The sequence below is a fragment of the Amphibalanus amphitrite genome, unplaced genomic scaffold (genome assembly GCF_019059575.1).
Source record: "Amphibalanus amphitrite isolate SeventyFive unplaced genomic scaffold, NRLGWU_Aamphi_draft 000832F_arrow, whole genome shotgun sequence".
NCBI classification, from domain to species: domain Eukaryota; kingdom Metazoa; phylum Arthropoda; class Thecostraca; order Balanomorpha; family Balanidae; genus Amphibalanus; species Amphibalanus amphitrite.
The window spans coordinates 43,474-62,484 of NW_024882326.1; the positions used below are offsets into that span (position 1 = coordinate 43,474).

Here is a 19,011-nt window from a genome sequence, read left to right on the forward strand (position 1 = left end):
ATATAGCGCACCTTTGACGATCAATCACTGAACTCTATAATGCGATCAATACTTACGTTCCCGTTCCTCGCACGTGTGTATTTTGTTTGAATTTGTGCGGTTGGTTCCTGTATAGATGGCCTTGGTTCCTGGGATGTCTTTTGGCGAATAATTGAAATGTAGGAGTAATTAGCGTTCTTTTGTGGTACAGTTCTAAATTGCGAATAATTTGCCCATCCGTATGAAAACAATTGTTTTTTAGTGTTTCGGTGGAGCAACAAATAATGAAAAATGCTTTTGACGTTTCGGATTTCAGCAATCGGTGCCATTAAGTTCCAATTTCATTATGCTGTGGTTGTACCAAGAGTGTAGTAGCTATTTGGAATGCCAATACTTCATTTGTTTGGAATGAGATCCTCACTGCTGACTTCCTGCACTTTGTATCAACTGTCACAGTCAACTTCAAGTTCCGTGGTGCCGTTGACATGGGAGAAAGATGGGTTCAATCACAATTCACAACAGGCTGGCACAGATTGTTCACTTCATGTTAACTGGTCAATGCCACTATGGTAGATTTTAGGTCAGCAACATCAGGAGCAGGCGTGGTGAAGATTGCCCTGGCATACCAGACTCGTGATGGGATGGATACAAACAATTATATGCCACATGCTCAGGAACAATAAACTGACCTAGGGAATTTTCAAAGCAGTCTGTTGTCCCCAAAAATACACTAACTGGATCACAATGAACATTTCAGTTTTCTGCACCTTCTTAACCCTCGCATGTGTAGGGGGGGGGGGGGTCGGATGGACCCCCCCATGGTTTTTCGCGAATAACTCGCGTAAAAAGCGGCCGATCGCGACGAAACTTTCAGTACCCTCGCATTGATCAATTTGACACCTACCCTGAAAATTTCATGACCCTGACCCAAATGACCTTTGACCTGTGACCTCTTTTCCGAGACCATGTTTGGCCGGAATCGCGATTTCGCGTATGTCGGCTCGCACTAGCCGCGTGTTTGCAAGCTTTTCGTGGTTTCAAACGTTCAAACATGTGGTTTGATGTTACTCCCGTGTGTGTCAAGGTCACCTGAAGGTCAGGTCAGGTCATTGACCTTTGGTGACCTCGGGTGACCTCGGGTCACTTTTTCGAGTTTTACATGTTTCTAGGCTAGTTTTTGGAGCTGAATTCGAATTTAGCAACCATTTGAACATTTACGAAGTAGTTTTGGTGACTTCGTAACATGTTACAAAGCTGTCAGAGGCGGTTGACACGTACTACGAATACCCGTCACGACGCCTACTGGTTGACCTGACCTGACCTGACCCGACCTGGTCTAAATGCTTCAAGACATCATCTGTGATCAAAACTAACACGATATTCGTGATCAGCACCCCGAAAAACCCCTTAGCAGCCACACTTTACGACTTTCTAACAGGTCCCGATTTTCCCGACTTTGGGTCATTGACCTGACCTGGAAGGTCAACCAATGACCTAGGACCTTAAAATTGGGTATCATCGGCTTCCTCTCGTCACGGGCAACACGCTCGTTTTTTTCGCGAAGCTCTAGCTCGATCAGGGACCAAACGGCAAGGGGGAGGGTCCAACCGACCCCCCCCCCTACACATTAGAAGCTGGCAAACGCCGCACACATGCGAGGGTTAAAACTGGACAAATTGGCAAAATAAGAACATTAAAGGAAAGAACACGTCCTTCTAAGCTTAAAAATGAGATCTCACATTGATGCTTATGATACTTTTTGGATGAACCATATAAGGTTTCACCTGACCACATGTTGGGTCATGGGTATAAGTATGCAAAAGGCCTGAGCAGGTTGTAGGTTAGTGAGTTGGTAGTTAAGTAAGGTCAGGTCAGGTATGGTTAGGTTAGGTTAGGTTAGGTTAGGTAATGACAGGTCAGATAAGATTAGGTTTTGCTATCCCTGCTTGACTTTTTTAAGGAGTAACATCATATGAAAATTTTTCTAAGTTTAATTATGGTTTGTGGCAAATATGGTGCAGTTTTTATTCAATTGTTAGCCTGGGATGCAAAAGAGGGATTTCACCCTCACAATAGACTAAATAGAGAAAGCAGGAAAGCCCCTAAAAAAGTAGAGCCCGCTATCATGTGGCATACAGGTGGCCATGATTTTGAAACAAACTGCATTGGTAACAAAACCTAACCTAACCTGACCTACTGACCCTTAAGTACCTACTAAGTACTAGTAAAAATGTTGTTCCTGTGATAACAGGACACATTTTTCCTGGTGATAACATACTGGTGTGTAAAATCAAAAACCATCTGGTAATAAAGCAGCTCAAGTGGCTCACCATTTAGTCACCAATGAAAATGTTATCTGATCAAATGTTAACTTGCCATGTTCTTTCTTAATGGTATTACTGTTACATTACAGGTGGTACTGTAAAAAGTGCACAAAATGAAGGCAAAGAAGGTAAAATCACAAAATAGCTCAAATGCAAAACAGGGAACAGCTTCAAAGTCCAAGAAGAATGGTGTGAGCTCTGATGATAAGGATGCAGCTTTGGCGTCTATGTCCATTGACCAGTTCCTGGCATCTGGGTTTGACTCTGATGACGATGGAGATGCTGAATCAGACACACCTATGAATGGTGGGGACCATGAGACAGAGTCAGCGGAGGAGCCAGACGATTCCAGTGGGGAAGAGGAGGAGGAGTCCAGTGAAGGTAATGCCATTCAGGATTATATAATACTGAACGAGGCCGGTGTAAATAAATTTTCAAGACCGAGGTCCTTACTGAATTTTTGAACGAGGCCGAAGGCCGAGTTCAAAAATCAGTAAGGACAGGTCTTGAAAATTTATCACCGGCCGAGTTTGGTATGTATTTTACTGTATGCCAACGATAAAATAATTGTCTGGACCGAAGCTCTTAGCCGTTTTTTGAACGAGGCCATCCCAAAATGTTGACTTGGTAATTCGTTTTTGACCGTGGTCAATTTGCTTTTACTGTATGCCTGGCCTATTCAAATACATTAGCCAGAGAGGTGTGGTAATAACTGGTGTAAGCAAATTGACCACGGTCAAAAATGCATTACCAGAATGCACTTAAGCCAACATTTTTGGATGGTCTCGTTCCTAAGTCGGCTAAGAGCTTCGGTCCAGAAAATAAATTTATCGTTGGCATACAGTAAAATACATACCAAACTCGGCCGGTGATAAATTTTCAAGACCTCAGTCCTTACTGATTTTTGAACTCGGCCTTCGGCCTCGTTCAAAAATCCAGTAAGGACCTCGGTCTTGAAAATTTATTTACACCGGCCTCGTTCAGTATTATATAACACCGCTTACACCAGTTATTACCACACCCCTCTGGCTAATGTATTTGAATAGGCCAGGTATACAGTAAATCTGTAAACTGTGTAATATTTGTTAGAATGACCTTCAGGGAGGCAGTTATTATTGCTTAAAAGACATTTGGGCCTAGGAGTGACTTGTGGCAATCATGTCCCATTTTCAGTGACCCCAGACCTCCAGGGGGTGTCAATCAATTGCATTTAGCATGTTCCCAACGTAACTGTCAGTTCTGCATGTCCTGTTGAACAATGATTTGCAGGTACTTTTGAAGCATTGTCCCAGCTCGCAACTCAATTCATGTCTTGATATTGCAGAGGAGGGCAATGAAGAGGACTTTCACAAGTCTCTGGACAAGCTGAAGGACACTGATCCAGAGTTCTACAAGTTCCTCCAGGAAAATGACAAAGATGTGTTCGAGGGGGAGGAAGAAAAAGAAACTGAACAGCCTGAGCCGGCAGATGAGGTGGGGCCAATTAGTTGAAGGCTTACTTTTATTGTAAGAGAACAAGCATCTTTACTACTCCAGTTATTCACTTGTATTTTACTATGAGGGAAAGCCAATTTCTCTCAACTCCATCGTGAAACAATGGTTGTTTGGTTGTACAGCCCAACTTATTACTAGATGCGATGCCTTGCACACCGAACAGTGTTTTTTCCTCGTTTGTTTCAGGACTCAGCTGAAGACAGTGATGACGAGCCCTCGGATCCGTCTGGGCTCAGTCTGACTCAGATCAGTCGATGGGAGGCAGCTCTTGCGAGTACACAGTACGTACGTCATAACGAACCTCTCGTCATCTTAGAAAGCTTTTCAATTGTGGTCCTGTGTTACCAATGCTCAGATGCTGCATGGTGGCATTTTTAAAACTCCAAACTCTATTGTTCTTAATTACGCCCACATGTGCATCAATACGTGAGCCGAAACTTTTGCTTATTGATTGTTTTGCTGACAAAGTAAAATGTTTGCGTTCGTGTTATAAATCCCCGGCTATTTGTGTCACCGTGCCACCTGTTGTTCGCGGAGCATCCTCACGCCACCGCTGCCGCCGCCAGGGCCAAGTCGGCTCTGAAGGAGGTCACTGCCGCGTTCCGGTCGGCAGTGCAGCGCGCGACCGGCGGCGGGGCCGAGGGCGCCTCGACCATCGACGATCCCACAGGTCGGTGCCGACTGAACCGCGGGCTGAATGAAATCCTGGACAGGGGTGTGACCAATATTCTTGTGTTGCGTTTGACGTGAATGAGATCGGATTGGAAGCTCGGATGTAGTGCCACTGTAGCACGATACAATGCGTCACGGTACCACATATTGAGAAAGCTTCTTGAAATGTTGACACGTTCTCTCCATTTTTATAGTTCTTGTATAGTTTTTCATTTTGCTTTTTATAGACATCATCGTTTCGACTTATAACGATTGTTTAAATGGGTCGAGATTCGTTAAGAGGTAAGGCCCACAGCCCTGCGCCTATGACACCGTCTCTGCACGGCCGTGTGTCCCGCAGTGTTCAACAGCCTGGTGCGTCTGTGTCTGAACGAGGTGCCTCGCGCCGTGGCCTCCATCCTGAAACTGGAGTCGTCGGAGAAGGACCCGTCGCGCTGCAAACGCTGGCCGCAGGTCAAAGGGCCCGTCAAACGCTTCCTCACGGACGTCATTCAGGTGAGGCGGACTGGGAGAGTTGTCATTGAAGTTAAGTGTGTGGCCTTGCTTCATGAAGCGTCGCTATAGGTATGACGTTTGAAGATTAGTTCTAGCAGTTTGTGATCTGTAGAGTCACACCGATTCAGCATCACACACCGATGTAATAATGAGTTGCCGGATCATCACACACCGATAATCATACCACCACAATGCCAGCGTGGGTAGGGAGAGCGAGTGAACGGTGCAGAACTTACCCCCCTTCTGCCTCCAATTGGCCCGGTACGCTGGTTCCCTATTCCCAAAGTACCGCTGTCCCACATTCCGCCGGCAGCTGCTGGCGTCCTCGGGCTCTGCGGCGATGCAGCGCGCGCTGCTGCGCCACCTGCTGGCCATGACGCCGTACCTGGCCACCGAGCAGCGACTGTGCTCGCAGCTGGTCAGCCGGCTGGTGGCCCTCTGGTCCGCCGGCGAGGAGGAGGTGCGCGTGCTGGCCTTCGTCAACCTGTACCGGCTGACCAGGAGGAACCAAGCCGCCCTGCTCGACACAGTACTCATGGTGAGCCGGCCGCCGATCTAACGGCGGATGGACGCTCAGGCTGGTGACGGGGGAACGGGCGGTGTCCAAGTGAGGAAGCATGTTGTCTGAGAACCGTCTTGCTTTTATGGAGGTTTAGTTCTAAACCAGCGTTTTCCTCGGTCAATGACGGTTCACGCTCACGCCCTCTGTCGCCCGCCCTGTCGTGCCAACAGAAAGCGTACCTGGCGTACGTGAAGAACTGCGCGTTCACGTCCGCTCAGTCGTGGCCTCACATTCACCTGATGCGCCGGTCGCTGGTGGAGCTCTACAGCATCGACCCGTCTATGAGCTACCAGCGGGCGTTCCTCTACATCCGGCAGCTGGCCATCCACCTGCGCAACGCCAAACTCGACAAGAAAAAGGTAACCGGAAGCTGCTGGGTAAGGTGGATCAGACGTGGATAGGTTGGTTACGCGGATGTATCTGCTGTATGTGACGGTGTTTCTGCTGTTTGTAACGAGTGTGTGTATCCGTGTTCAGTTTCAGGTGGTGTACGTTACAACTAGCGTTTGTCCACTGTCCTCAGCTGTGGGCGGCTGTTTCACCTGTGTATGTCTCTGTCTTACGGTATGTATCTGTGTCTAGTTTCAGGTGGTGTACAAACTGGCAGTATGTCCACTGCCTGCTGTGTTACGGTATGTCTCTGTGTATCCAGTTCCATGTGGTGTACAACTGGCAGTATGTTCACTGTCTGCTGTGTGTCAGTATGTGTCTGTGTATCCAGTTCCAGGTGGTGTACAACTGGCAGTATGTCCACTGCCTGCTCTGTGTCAGTATATCTTTGTGTTACAGTATGTATCTGTGTATCCAGTTCCAGGTGGTGTACAACTGGCAGTATGTCCACTGCCTGTCTGTGTGTCAGTATGTATCTGTGTATCCAGTTCCAGGTGGTGTACAACTCGCAGTATGTCCACTGCCTGTCTGTGTGTCAGTATGTGTGTGTCAGTGTGTCTTTGTGTTACGGTATGTCTCTGTGTGTTCAGTTCCAGGTGGTGTACAACTGGCAGTATGTCCACTGCCTGCTCCTGTGGTCCGCCCTGATCGGAGAGGACCGCAGTGAGGAGCTGCGACTGCTGCTCTACCCACTCACACAGGTCGGTGGCGCTATCATAACCCGAGGTGATACGATATGCTTTTCGTGTACGGCTGATACATTTTAATGCTCCAATTACGGTGAATTTATCGCATCACATTTAAGCTTATTTATGCATGCTCCATAATGATAAGTTAAAACATCATTTGTCGCTTGGTTTCTCATGTCTAAGAGTAGGTCGAGTCGAGTTACCTGACTAGGAGAAGTGAGCCTTATTAAGCAGTTAGCCCCAGCCACGTCCCCCCTCTGACCGGCCTCCGCCGCGTTCGCCTCCCCATCAGATAATGCTGGGCACGGTGAACCTGATCACCACGTCTCGCCACTACCCTCTGCGTCTGCACGTGGTGCGCGCGCTGACGCAGCTGTCGGCCGCCACCAACACCTTCATCCCCGTGCTGCCGCTGCTGCTGCAGGTACGGCGGGAGGACGCAGGGGCACGCCGGCGGGTCAGCGCTGTTGGCCACGTGGGGTGGAGGTGCGGGGATGGGGGTCATTGAACGGGATGTCTGAGTTGCAGGAACAGACACGAGACAATACAATATTTACAGACGTCCGAAGGAACCTAACTTTATCAGGGAACGAAGCGTTTTTTTAGGGAGATTGACGACTGGCAATGGTGTTTGATTCCAATAAACGTCTTTTTAATGTTATTCAGTGGAAGGAAACTGATTGCTGACGAAAACTGTCCAATAGATGGTGAGTAATACATATGAAAAACGTAGAAGATCATTGACATTACTTGGAAGCTAGACATGGACATGTTTTAGTGAAGTTGCTATCATGTAGTGAAGTTGCTATCATGCCCTCACTTCCCTCGTTTCCCCCTATAAATTTAAAACGTTGCGCTTTCTCCAGGTCCTCCACCAGACCGACTTCAACAAGCGCAGCTCTCGCGTGTCGATGCGCCCGCTGGACCTGAGCTGCATGCTGCGCTTCTCGGAGGCCGAGCTGAAGGAGAACGGCTTCCGTGATGGCGTGTTCGACGGCGTGCTCTCGGCTCTGGTCGAGTACCTGCACGTGGAGTGCTGCAGCCTGGCCTTCCCCGAGCTGGTGGTGCTCGCCAGGATACAGGTCAGTTCCGGGCCAAACTGGTCCGTCCCGGGCAGCTGACGGTCAGATCGAAGTAGAAATTAGTTAGCGTCAAACTGGTCAGTCCTGGGTGCGTGTCACCGACCGTATCTGGTTACAGACTTAACGAGTGTCGGCTTGATCATCATCGATGTGTCATCATTGGTGCTGCGCTTCACGGGCCAGCCGTGTCAGTTCCGATACTAACCTGCGTGTCAGTTTAGCACGCAGTTTAGTATCGGAATATGGTAGACGTGATTGCCAGGCCAGAAGCCAGAACCATGGACGGTCATCATATGCTGATTGTGGGAAGAAGCTGGTGCCTTTCAAAAACACTTTGCTTTCGACTGTGCGGTTTGAAGAGATAATTTATCGCGCCGGATGTGGGTTTGAACTAGGTGAGGGCTACCGACTAGGGCTTCGGGTAGATTTTCAAAACGTCCTCCGGGCCGGATTTGAACCAGCGACCTATGGATGCCTGTGAGTGCTCTACAGTATACCGCTCTACCAACTGAGCTACCAGAGGATATGAGGCCGTTCTGACGCGGTATCGTGCGCCGGCGACGGCGGGCCGTGAAGTGCCGGTTACAGAGTGGAACGGTGTAGTGAAAGGGACCACGCCCTGAGCGGGGGCGGGACGACGAGGGGGTCAGCGCGGCGACACTAGCATTCAGCATCCTCTGGTAGCTCAGTTGGTAGAGCGGTGGACTGTAGCGGAACGTTCAGACATCCATAGGTCGCTGGTTCAAATCCGGCCCGGAGGACGTTTTGGGGAGCAGCTGCCGGTCAGATCCTGGCTTGATGTAGCTCAGATTACATGTGCGTTAACCTGCGCCCCGCGGGGGGGGCAGAATCTGCCCCCCCCCCTCCCGTTTTTCGCCAATAACTTCTAAACGCGTTACGCCAGCTACGTCAAACTTTCAGTACCTTATCATACATCAATTTAACACGTTCCCTGAAAATATCAGCGAAATCCGTCGGAAATTTTTTGAGAAATTGACGTTTTAGTGACGTCATGTTCGCCATTTTCGCCTCAAAAACGGCAAAATTTCAAACGCCGCTAACATCTTCAATTTTAAAGGAATCAATACGTACCAAAAAGGTTATACGTGATTCTCCTTTGTCTATCAAATGGCTATCTCGTTTTTTTTGGAAATTTTGGATTTTGGCCCAAATTTTTTCAAAAAACTGACTTTTGGGAAAATAATTATAAAATCCAAAATTTTGAGTTGAGTGTATCGAAAAAAAACGGAATATATGTCAGAGAAGTGGTCTATGTGCACCTACATACTACTGTGGACGTCAAACTGCGTGGGACGCGACTTTTTCGCAATAACTTTTGAATGCGTTGCCTCTCAAGAACGAAACTTCGGCAACGGACGTTTCAGACCCCGGCCTAATTTTTATTACTAAGGTTTTTCAATTTCCGATCAATATTTAGGGCACTTCCCGTTCACTCGTAATGTTAAATTTTGCTCATGAAACTTTCTCGGTGATCAGAGGCTACTCCACAAGGGGCGGAGCCATAGTGTGACGTTGGAGCTAAGGCGGAGCGCCTCGGCTGGCCGTTGCCTGAGGCGCTACCTGACCCGAGACCGGACAGTCGCGGTCCGTAGGGGTTGGTACGCGGTGCTTCCTGCCAACACACCCAGCCGCATGGCGTACGTTATTCATGCTTGCCCTAAGGGCTGCAAGAATGTGTTTGCAATGCGCCTCTTGTCGGTATTTAACCGACAAATTGATTTAGAATGTCACCCAGATAGGAAGACTATACGCGTACGCCAAATATTACGATGATTTAAGAATAACAGAAAATAATTAAATGATTATTTAATAAGTTTGTCAACGTAATTACGTAAATGAGATACATAATAATATAATATATTTACACAGTCAAGTTAATTTTTTAATTAAAATTTTAATTTTAGGTTCTTGTAGATATCAAACCGCCAGGAACGTTAGTACACTTCGTGTTATCCTGCCAAGCCCCAATATGCCCCAACTTAAAGGGAGATAATGAGCTTTCTTTTTTCTTAAATAAAAATTACTCGACATCTATACTATTTCTACTGTAGTTTCTATAAAATATGAAAATTTCCTAGCACATTTTCGTATGTGAAAAAGGTTTTATTTTTGCAAAAAAGAAGCAGTACTTGCAGTACTTGTAACACCCACCGAAATGCGTTGTCCTTCTCTATAAAAAAGTCGCAGTATATGGCGCTTTTGTTTCAAACAGCGACGCTTGGATTTTTGTTTATGTTATCACCTTGTCGTTGCTTGGTTGTAAGGATTCTAATTTGAATTAGAGTTAATTCGGTTTAGAATTAATTAGATTCTAATTCGGGGGTACATAGTGCCTACTCTTATTTGTTTCCAAGTATTATTTTGCGCCACAAATGAACGGCATGCGCCAGAAACGCAGCCAAATCTTGCGATTGCGACTACGAAATTCATTATTTTGGCCTCAGAGCCTGAAGCGAAAAATACAAGCATATTTATTTCAAAAAGACTTCAGGTTTGTCGAACGGTGTTATGAGAATTTTGATAACAGTACTGCATAAGTTTTTCAGTGATGCCGCAAAAGTGTTGTATCTATCTTCTTTTATTGTGCAGTCGGCGGGACCGATTCAAAATTGAGTCGTTGCTACTAAAATAGCAGCATATGGCGACAGATGATGAACAGGAAAAATAGTTGCGTAAATTTAGACATAAACCACCCCCAAACCATGAATATCTTTTGAAGGCACTATAGACGACCATTAACTAACTAGATGTGATGAAGATCAAATGTAATGAATACGCTCATTTTACAAAATTACATGCAAGTACCAAAAAGTGATGTAAGTACTTATTCAACGGTCATTTTCAGCGCTCCCCGCTAACGTGACTTCAAGTTGAGATATTTGCGGCAAGGTACCGAATTGAGCAAAATGGTTTTAATTTACATTATAACTTGTGTTTTGTCAGAAAATGGTCCTAACTCAGATTTTGTGGAAAAAGGTCATAATCTCCCTTTAAATGTTTCCGTAATGCACCGGTACGCATAGCCGGAGGGGAGCCGGATCCGCCGGAGCCGTCATATTTTGCCCTGAGTGGGAGCCGGAGCCGGAGCCGTATTGCCATTTTACTCGGAGCCGGAGCCGGAGCTGGAGCTGACTCAAATGTTCAAGGCTCTGCATCCCTGCTGCTAAGTCAATAATTCGTATAGTTAATTTGGTAAAGGGCCATACTGAACAATCTCGTTTTTTTTCTCGGATTAAAAAACCTGGTAAAAGGCCATACTGAACAATCTCGGTTTCGAGATTTCCGCCCATCTGAGACCCGACGCACACAGCATGCAGAACCGGTTCTGAGTGAGGATCGACCGACAGATGGCAGTCGTGTCTGAACGGTAGATGGCAGGGAATTCGTAGTTAGTAGGCGGGGCTTCGAGCAGCCTGACGATAGCCGCCATCCGGGCTGATATTTCACTTAGCATTACGAGTGAACGTGAAGTGCCCTAAATATTGATCGGACATTGAAAAACCTTAGTAATAAAAATTAGGCCGGGGTCTGAAACGTCCATTGCCGAAGTTTCGTTCTTGAGAGGCAACGTATTCAAAAGTTATTGCGAAAAAGTCGCGTCCCACGCGGTTTGACGTTCACAGTAATTTCTAGACGAATGGGTTCAAAAATGTGGGAGTTATTCAAAATTTTATGACGTCACGACACACAAAGATTTTGAAAAATGATTTTTTGGAAGTTCTAGACCTCGTACGGAAACAAAAATAGCATCATTCGATTCACCGTGAAAAACTGCATCAGATAGACACCTTTTTAGGCCTTAACAACCAACTTCAAAATTTGATCTCACTTGACCTGACCTCGACCTGAAATTCATCCAGAGGTGGTCCATATCACTTATTGAGTGTGCCTATTGAATTATATGAGTAAAATGACCCATAAAACATGTGTCGCACATGCCCTTTTCTATATTTTATTTTTGGTGACCTGACCTGACTTGACCTTGACCTTGACCTTTGAATGACATTGTATGCAACGAATGTTGTCTTGGTAGTCTAAGAACACGTTTTGGGCAATCAGTCTCAGTCCATTCTTCGGCAACTACGGTGCAAAGCCGATACTGTAGAAACTTACATTTTGTACCCTTGACCTGACCTTGACCTGACCTCTGACCTACTTAAGCAAAAAAATTTGGGCTCTTAAGATCCGCCTTGTTGAGAGGTTTCGATTGCCGTTTTCCCCGTCTTTCTACGACCATCGGTTCGGAAGTTAGACAGGGGGGGGGGGGGCAGAATCTGCCCCCCCCCCAGCAGGGCGCGTATGGCTGAATAGCCCAGCGGGGCGCGGGTTAAATGACATTGGCATTCGGCACGCTCAAAAGCTCAAATAAGCCGACTATGGCCCAGGCTGCTATATTTCATCAGTGAAGCTGTGTCACTCAAGGTATGACACCGTCACCAAGCACTTCGGTGTTTAGTTTTTTTTTCATACCAGTCAAATGTCTAGTTACCCGCCAGACCAGTGTTTGTTTCACATCAGTCCCGTGTTTTGTTTCGCGCCGGCCTGGTGTCTTGTTTCACACCAGTACGGTGTCTTGTTTTACGCCGGCCCGGTGTTTTCTTTGACACCAGTTCTGTATCTTTCACGTCACACCAGTCAGGTGTCTTCGATTTCATATCAGTCCGGTCTCTTGTTTCATTTAAGCTCGGTGTCTTGTTTAACACCAGTACGGTGTCTTGTTTCACACCAGTACGGTGTCTTGTTTTACGCCGGCCCGGTGTCTTATTGCTCACTGGTGTGGTGTTTTGTTAGTGTCTGTTAGTGTCCGGTGGTTGATTGCAATGGACAATCCAGCCAAGTCCAGTGTAGTGTTAAAGAATAAAATAGACCAGCGACTGGGCCAAAACGTCCTCCGGGCCGGATTTGAACCAGCGACCTATGGATGCCTGTGAGTGCTCTACAGTCCACCGCTCTACCAACTGAGCTACCAGAGGATATGAGGCCGTTCTGACGCGGTATCGCGCGCCGGCGACGGCGGGCCGTGAAGTGCCGGTTACAGAGTGGAACGGTGTAGTGAAAGGGACTACGCTCTGAGCGGGGGCGGGACGACGAGCGGGTCAGCGCGGCGACACGAGCATTCAGCATCCTCTGGTAGCTCAGTTGGTAGAGCGGTGGACTGTAGCGGAACGTTCAGACATCCATAGGTCGCTGGTTCAAATCCGGCCCGGAGGACGTTTTGGCCCAGTCGCTGGTCTGTTCGCACTTCGCTCCGTTCTGAAACACTAAAAAAAACGTGTTTAATCGAACACGACACTGAAACGGACTGTGGTCAGCTATCTGCTACCCGACTGGACTGGATTGGTCTGTAACCGATCGATCTGGACACCATAGCAACAACACACCACGATATAGACCGCTCGCACTAATGTGCAGCAATACACCGCACTAAGGTTTTGCAAGACACCGTACAGGTGTGAAACTAGACACCACTATAGTGTGTAAATAACCGACGTGAAACATGACAACGGACTGGGGTGAAACAAGATATGTTGTAATGTAAAACAACACCGGACTGATGTGTAACAAGACACCGAGCTGGTGTGAAAGAAAACACAAATGGTGTGTAACAAGACTAGTGGGTAGCAAGACACCGGATTAGTGTGTAGCTGACAGTGGACGGGTGTAAAAGAAGATACCGATCTGATGTAAAACAAAACACCACGCTGGTGTAACAAAGCACCGGGCTGATGTGTAACAACTAAAAACCGAAATGCATGGAGCACTACTTTCACTGGCGAAATATCTGTAGCAGCCTATGCCATTTTGCAGCCATGCAGTCTGAGCGACAGTAACTCAGAACATGACCGACAGAGTTACTCCCTTAAAACTTCCTCCGGGCCGGATTTGAACCAGCGACCTATGGATGTCTGAACTTTCCGCTACAGTCCACCGCTCTACCAACTGAGCTACCAGAGGATACTATACACCCGTGCCGCCGCGCTGGCCTGCTCGTGGCCCCGCCCCCGCTCTGGGCGTGGTCCCTTTCACTTCAATGCTCCACTCTGTAACCGGCACTTCACGGCCCGCCGTCGCCGGCGCGCGATACCACGTCAGAACGGCCTCATATCCTCTGGTAGCTCAGTTGGTAGAGCGGTGGACTGTAGGGCACTCACAGGCATCCATAGGTCGCTGGTTCAAATCCGGCCCGGAGGACGTTTTGACCCGATCGCTGGTCTGGTCTGAAACGAGGCACTGGACTGGACCGAGGACTGTCGTCCGCCACCGCGGAGTGCTGTGACCAGACACTGCACGGGTGCAAACCTACACAAATTGATTGGTTTGTAGCTGAACCACGGACGTATAAATAAACTGGACCCGCAACCACCTCCATTCAGGTGAAGCCGACAAGGCGCCATTTTACGTTGCCAAAAACCCGTGCTCTGAAAGGTCATCGAGCCAATACAATTGGAATTGCATATAAACGGATGATCAGATCGAGATGCTGGTGGTACCGTTCGACGGGTAATGCTTTGAGGCAGGTGATGATGCATGTCACAGGTCATTCGGTGTCACGTGGCGCTTGCCACGTGCCGACAAAGTCAGGAAGGGCAAAAACCTTTAAGCGACGCTCCAAATTAAACGGTGGGAGGCAGAGGTGCCAAATTCACAGGTCACATGTCCCGGTGTTTGACCATTAACATATGGTATGCTCGGCAGCAGGGGGTGCGGAATGCACGCGCCAGGGGCGAAAAACATGTTTTGAGGAGGCATCCTCCAATTCCGGAAAACATTGACCTAGGCACACCAAATTTGGCACACTGACACGACTGGACGAGCGCTTTAAGGCGCTGTGCAAATAGATGTGCTGGGGTACATGGTGCACGTGCTGTGCACGTGCAAACCTTTTGATGTTGCACTCTGTGTCACATATACGGGCAGAGCGGGTAGCGCTAGCAAGCTCAAAGTGCTAAATTTACACAGGCCACCCAGAATGTATTCCTGCATAGTTATTGAGCATATCCATCTCCTGGTGGACCCCGAAGGTGCGCTCTGCACGTGCAAAAAATTGTCCGCGCCGGGCGGTGGGGATGCTTGGACACCCCATGTAGGTTTATGTAAATATCTCGAAAACGGCGTTGTGGAGCGCCGCCGCTTTTAGCACAACATTTCATGCATCTTTTTCACACATGCTGCTTAACTTTCAGACCCAGGTCACTCAAGGCTAGGTCACCAGGTTACGTCCAAGTGGCCTTACCTTATGAAAAGTTATAATGCCCGTCATGGCTACACAGACTGAACAATCGGTTGGCAGCGATTACTAAGAGCACCATATATACGTAAAGTACCTCTACCTCGGTAGTTCACTGTCACTGAGCTAGGGTTCTGTTAATTTTGTGACCTTTCTATTATAGGTAAGTCAATGGGAGACAATTGAACTGCGCTTCTGTTGCACGAAACTCATATTAACATACTAAACAATGCACTCCAATAACGGGACACGGGTAGCAGCGAAACGTGACATATTTAATCGGCAAATTGCAACTGTGACCTCTACTTATGTCCTGGGGTTATTTCAGGTCATGACAGCCATCCACAACATTTTGACAGTAACCTTTGGTAGAGACATGCAAGAGCGCTGAAAACACTTTTGATACCTATGTTTAGTTCAACTTCGTAAATTGAGGTTGTTGTGAGTTCGACGGGTCATTTATCAGGAATGTCATGTTTGTTTTGATCACAGCTGATGTTTCCATGCATTTAGGCCAGGTCGGGTCAGGTCAGGTCAGGTCAACCAGTAGGTGTCCTGCCGCTTATCCATAGTAGGTGTCAACCACCACTGATGGCGTCGTAACATGTTACGAAGGCAATGAAACTATAACTTCTCAAATGTTAAACTGAATGCTAAATTCGAAATCAGCTCCAAAAACTGTCCTAGAAACATGTAAAACTCGAAAAGGTGAACCAAGGTCATTAAAGGTCAGTGACCTTGGCCTAATTTTCACGTGACCTTGACAGTGACACCCACCATACTGCATGTGACCAGCATCATATCACATGTTTGAACGCTTGAGTTGAAACCACGAAAAGACAGCAAACGCGCAGCTAGTGCGCGCCGACGTACGCCGAATCGCGATTCCGGCCAAATGCATAGTCTCGTAATAATAGCAATATCAGATGCTGATTTACCGCTACTCAGTCAAGTTAGAATCATTTCTTGGCCGCGGTCACCGGGCCAGGCCACCACGGCTTCACTATCTTCCATAGGAGGTCCATTGGGATCGTCAGTCCAGTTTATTTATACGTCCGTGAGCTGAACCCTATATATGGCCTTGAGCTGAATAATGAAAGTGCGTGTAACTTTACACCTGCTCAATCAGTATGCAGTGCAGCTTCAGCGCACGTGTTGTAGCAAAACACTGGACTAGACTGGTCTGTAACCAGACTATAGACTGATGCGCAGCAGACATCAGACTGATGTGGAACTTCACACTGGACTGGCTAGTGTGCATGTAACTTAACATCGGGCTGGTCAATGAGCATTAAACAGGCACCGCAATGTGATGTATCAAAACAGACTGGACTGCGGTGTAAATAGAAACCCGTGGTAGTGTGTAACTAGACGCTCGGGTCATATAACTGGACCAATTGAATCTAGCAATCTGATCTGAGTCACTGTTAGATTCTTGGAACCTCCAAGCGAGCCGGCTGTCACGGTCACTTTACACCCACGGAAAGCTATTTACAGTAAAGAAAGTTTCGCCTCAGCCGGTGTCCATGAACAGCGCCGAAAACAAGACAAAGAGGTCCGAGTTTGTGAAGAGAGTGATGGATGCCAACGGTGCAGGGAAGACGGTCTTATACATCGATGAGACAAACTGCAATCTGTTTCTCCGCCGGTCACAGGGACGCTCTCGCCGTGGTACCAGATGTGCCGTGAAGGTCGCCACTTCGAAGGGCGCGAACGTCCACGTAATTGGGGCCATCAGCCAGACGGGACTGATCTACTGGGAAAGAAGGCGAGGATCTTTCCGGAAGGAAGATTGTCAGGAATGGCTGCGCCGAGCTCTCCGACAGTGCCATCAGCCCATGGACAGCATCGCCGTGGTGTGTGACAACGCCCCGGCCCACAACGGCATCGAAACGGTGGCTTCTGAGGCCGAATTCGAGGGGCTTGAAATAATCCGAATGGCCCCCTACAGCGCGCCCCTGAACCCGATAGAAGAGTGCTGGTCGGCGTTCAAGGCGGCCATGAAACGGTCCATGGCCGTCACCTTCTGCGACATGCTGAACACGGGCGAGGGGCTCTCGCAGACTGAGCACCGGCTCCGCTACCTGGAGGAGCACATCGACAGAGCCATAACAGCGATAACGCCGGTGTGCTGCCTCAACTGCTACAACCATGTCCAGAGGCACTACGCTGGCTGCATGGCTCTCTTGGACCTATCCATGGGTGTATAAGCTATGCTGTGTACCGGCTGCATGTAGCCCGAAGATATGCAAAGATAGATGCGTCACAAAAGCATGACGATTTTCTATGCAAAGTTACATGTGTACATAGTTTCGAATAATTTCGATGTTAGCTAACGACTGTTAAGCAGTGAAACCACTGACAATGTGATCTGAATAGCCTTGCAATAAATGCAGTGGGATTTTTGATCTTTATAAACATTGCAAAAAGCCATAATCAGAACACATCGGCAAACAAAAATTAGTTACACTTTCAACAAAAAAGGCAAGGTATTAGATAAGGTTACATGACAACAAAATGCATTAATAATGAATGAGATAATGCTATATTTAGTACACTTTAAAATGCAGTTCATTTCTTTTAAAAATAAATTCAACTGTTTTAAAATCGTCGTCAGTTGTTTTAAAATCGTACTCAATTCTTTTAAAACGGAATTCATGTGTTTTAAAACCAAGTTCAACAGTTTTAAATCACAGATCAGCTTTTTTAAAATGGAGCTCAACTGTTTTAAGTCGCGGCTAAGTGTGATGTTTTGTTAGTGTCTGCTAGGTGTTCAGTGGTTGGGGACTGGGGTCAATTTAAAGTCCATTCCAGTCCAGTATCGTGTATAAGAATAAAATAGACCAGCGACTGGGCTAAAACGTCCTCCGGGCCGGATTTGAACCAGCGACCTATGGATGCCTGTGAGTGTCCTACAGTCCACCGCTCTACCAACTGAGCTACCAGAGGATGCGGGACCGTTCCGACGCGGTATCGCGCGCCGGCGACGGCGGGCCGTGAAGTGCCGGTTACAGAGTGGAACGGTGAAGTGAAAGGGACCACGCTCTGAGCGGGGGCGGGACGACGAGCAGGTCAGCGCGGCGACGAAAGTACTCAGCATCCTCTGGTAGCTCAGTTGGTAGAGCGGTGGACTGTAGCGGAACGTTCAGACATCCATAGGTCGCTGGTTCAAATCCGGCCCGGAGGACGTTTTGACCTCAGTGACGGGTCAAAAATCTTTTAATTTGCGGTGGGATTTTCAGTCGATGTATCCATGGTGGTGACCGATGGCCGGAGAGGGCCTTCTTACCGCACACCTGATTATCGCGTACACTAACCCGCGCCCTGACGGTGGGGGGCATTTTGGCCCCCTGTGGTTTTTCTTAAATAGCAAGAAAACGTCGGCGCGCAGCGCCGCCAAATTTCCAGTACATTTCCGGGCATCAATTTGACACCCTCACACAAAATTTCAAGTCACAGGTCACTTTGGGTCAGGAGTTATTGAGGTCAAACTGAGGTCATGTTCGAGTAAAAATGTGCAAAAAACATTACATCTTGAAACGCTCACCAAATCTACAGTTAACAAGCAATTTTAAAGTTCTTTATGTGGTCGTGTAGAGAAAAGACGGCGCTACGAAACTGCTATTCCGGGTTTTCAAAATTTTGGGATTTTCATCCCCAAAAATAAAAAATATGATTTTTTTCTAGAAAAACTAAAAAAATCCCAAAAAAATCGAATTTTGAAAAACACGGAATATATGTGATAGTCCCTCCGCTTTTCTATATACATATCAAATTTTAGATCGATACTTCTTTTTCATCGATAAGTTTTAATGATCGATAACTTATAGCAAAAAAAAAAAAACTTCAAAATTGATTACGTTAATTTTTTTAAACTCAATTTTTAGCAATTTTAGACCACGTAGCGCAAGACAAAGACCACCATTAAACTCCCCGTGACGAGCTACATCGAATCGATACCCATTTTATGCAAAAATATCAACTTTGAAATTTGACCTTATTTGACCTGACCTTGACCTGACTTTCACCAAAACATAATATCAGCTGACCCCAAGGTCTGCCTGCCCCACATAAT

General features: G+C 47.3%; 1 protein-coding gene and 7 non-coding genes across 16 annotated transcripts in view; 5 read left to right on the plus strand and 3 right to left on the minus strand.

Annotated features, from left to right (window-relative positions):
* Positions 1–19,011, plus strand: part of LOC122366804 (nucleolar complex protein 2 homolog) — a 22,728-nt gene continuing 3,717 nt past the window's right edge. Inside the window, exons 1-11 of one of the 9 annotated variants that reach the window (XM_043339400.1) lie at positions 1–73; positions 2,393–2,684; positions 3,628–3,776; positions 3,984–4,078; positions 4,364–4,467; positions 4,810–4,964; positions 5,278–5,502; positions 5,697–5,885; positions 6,507–6,617; positions 6,898–7,029; positions 7,472–7,687. In XM_043339400.1, the coding sequence (XP_043195335.1) occupies positions 2,417–2,684; positions 3,628–3,776; positions 3,984–4,078; positions 4,364–4,467; positions 4,810–4,964; positions 5,278–5,502; positions 5,697–5,885; positions 6,507–6,617; positions 6,898–7,029; positions 7,472–7,687 (1,644 nt within the window). In that variant the 5' untranslated portion in view covers positions 1–73; positions 2,393–2,416. The other 8 variants (XM_043339407.1, XM_043339403.1, XM_043339406.1 and 5 more) reach the window with 8 other exon arrangements.
* Trnay-gua lies at positions 8,362–8,448 on the plus strand. The gene is given in 2 exon segments: positions 8,362–8,398; positions 8,413–8,448. It is a non-coding gene; the product is annotated as a tRNA-Tyr (tRNA).
* Trnay-gua lies at positions 12,596–12,681 on the minus strand. Its single transcript is given in 2 exon segments — positions 12,596–12,631; positions 12,645–12,681. It is a non-coding gene; the product is annotated as a tRNA-Tyr (tRNA).
* Trnay-gua lies at positions 12,833–12,919 on the plus strand. The gene is given in 2 exon segments: positions 12,833–12,869; positions 12,884–12,919. It is a non-coding gene; the product is annotated as a tRNA-Tyr (tRNA).
* Positions 13,577–13,663, minus strand: Trnay-gua. Its single transcript is given in 2 exon segments — positions 13,577–13,612; positions 13,627–13,663. It is a non-coding gene; the product is annotated as a tRNA-Tyr (tRNA).
* Trnay-gua lies at positions 13,815–13,900 on the plus strand. The gene is given in 2 exon segments: positions 13,815–13,851; positions 13,865–13,900. It is a non-coding gene; the product is annotated as a tRNA-Tyr (tRNA).
* On the minus strand, positions 17,800–17,885 carry Trnay-gua. The gene is given in 2 exon segments: positions 17,800–17,835; positions 17,849–17,885. It is a non-coding gene; the product is annotated as a tRNA-Tyr (tRNA).
* Positions 18,037–18,123, plus strand: Trnay-gua. The gene is given in 2 exon segments: positions 18,037–18,073; positions 18,088–18,123. It is a non-coding gene; the product is annotated as a tRNA-Tyr (tRNA).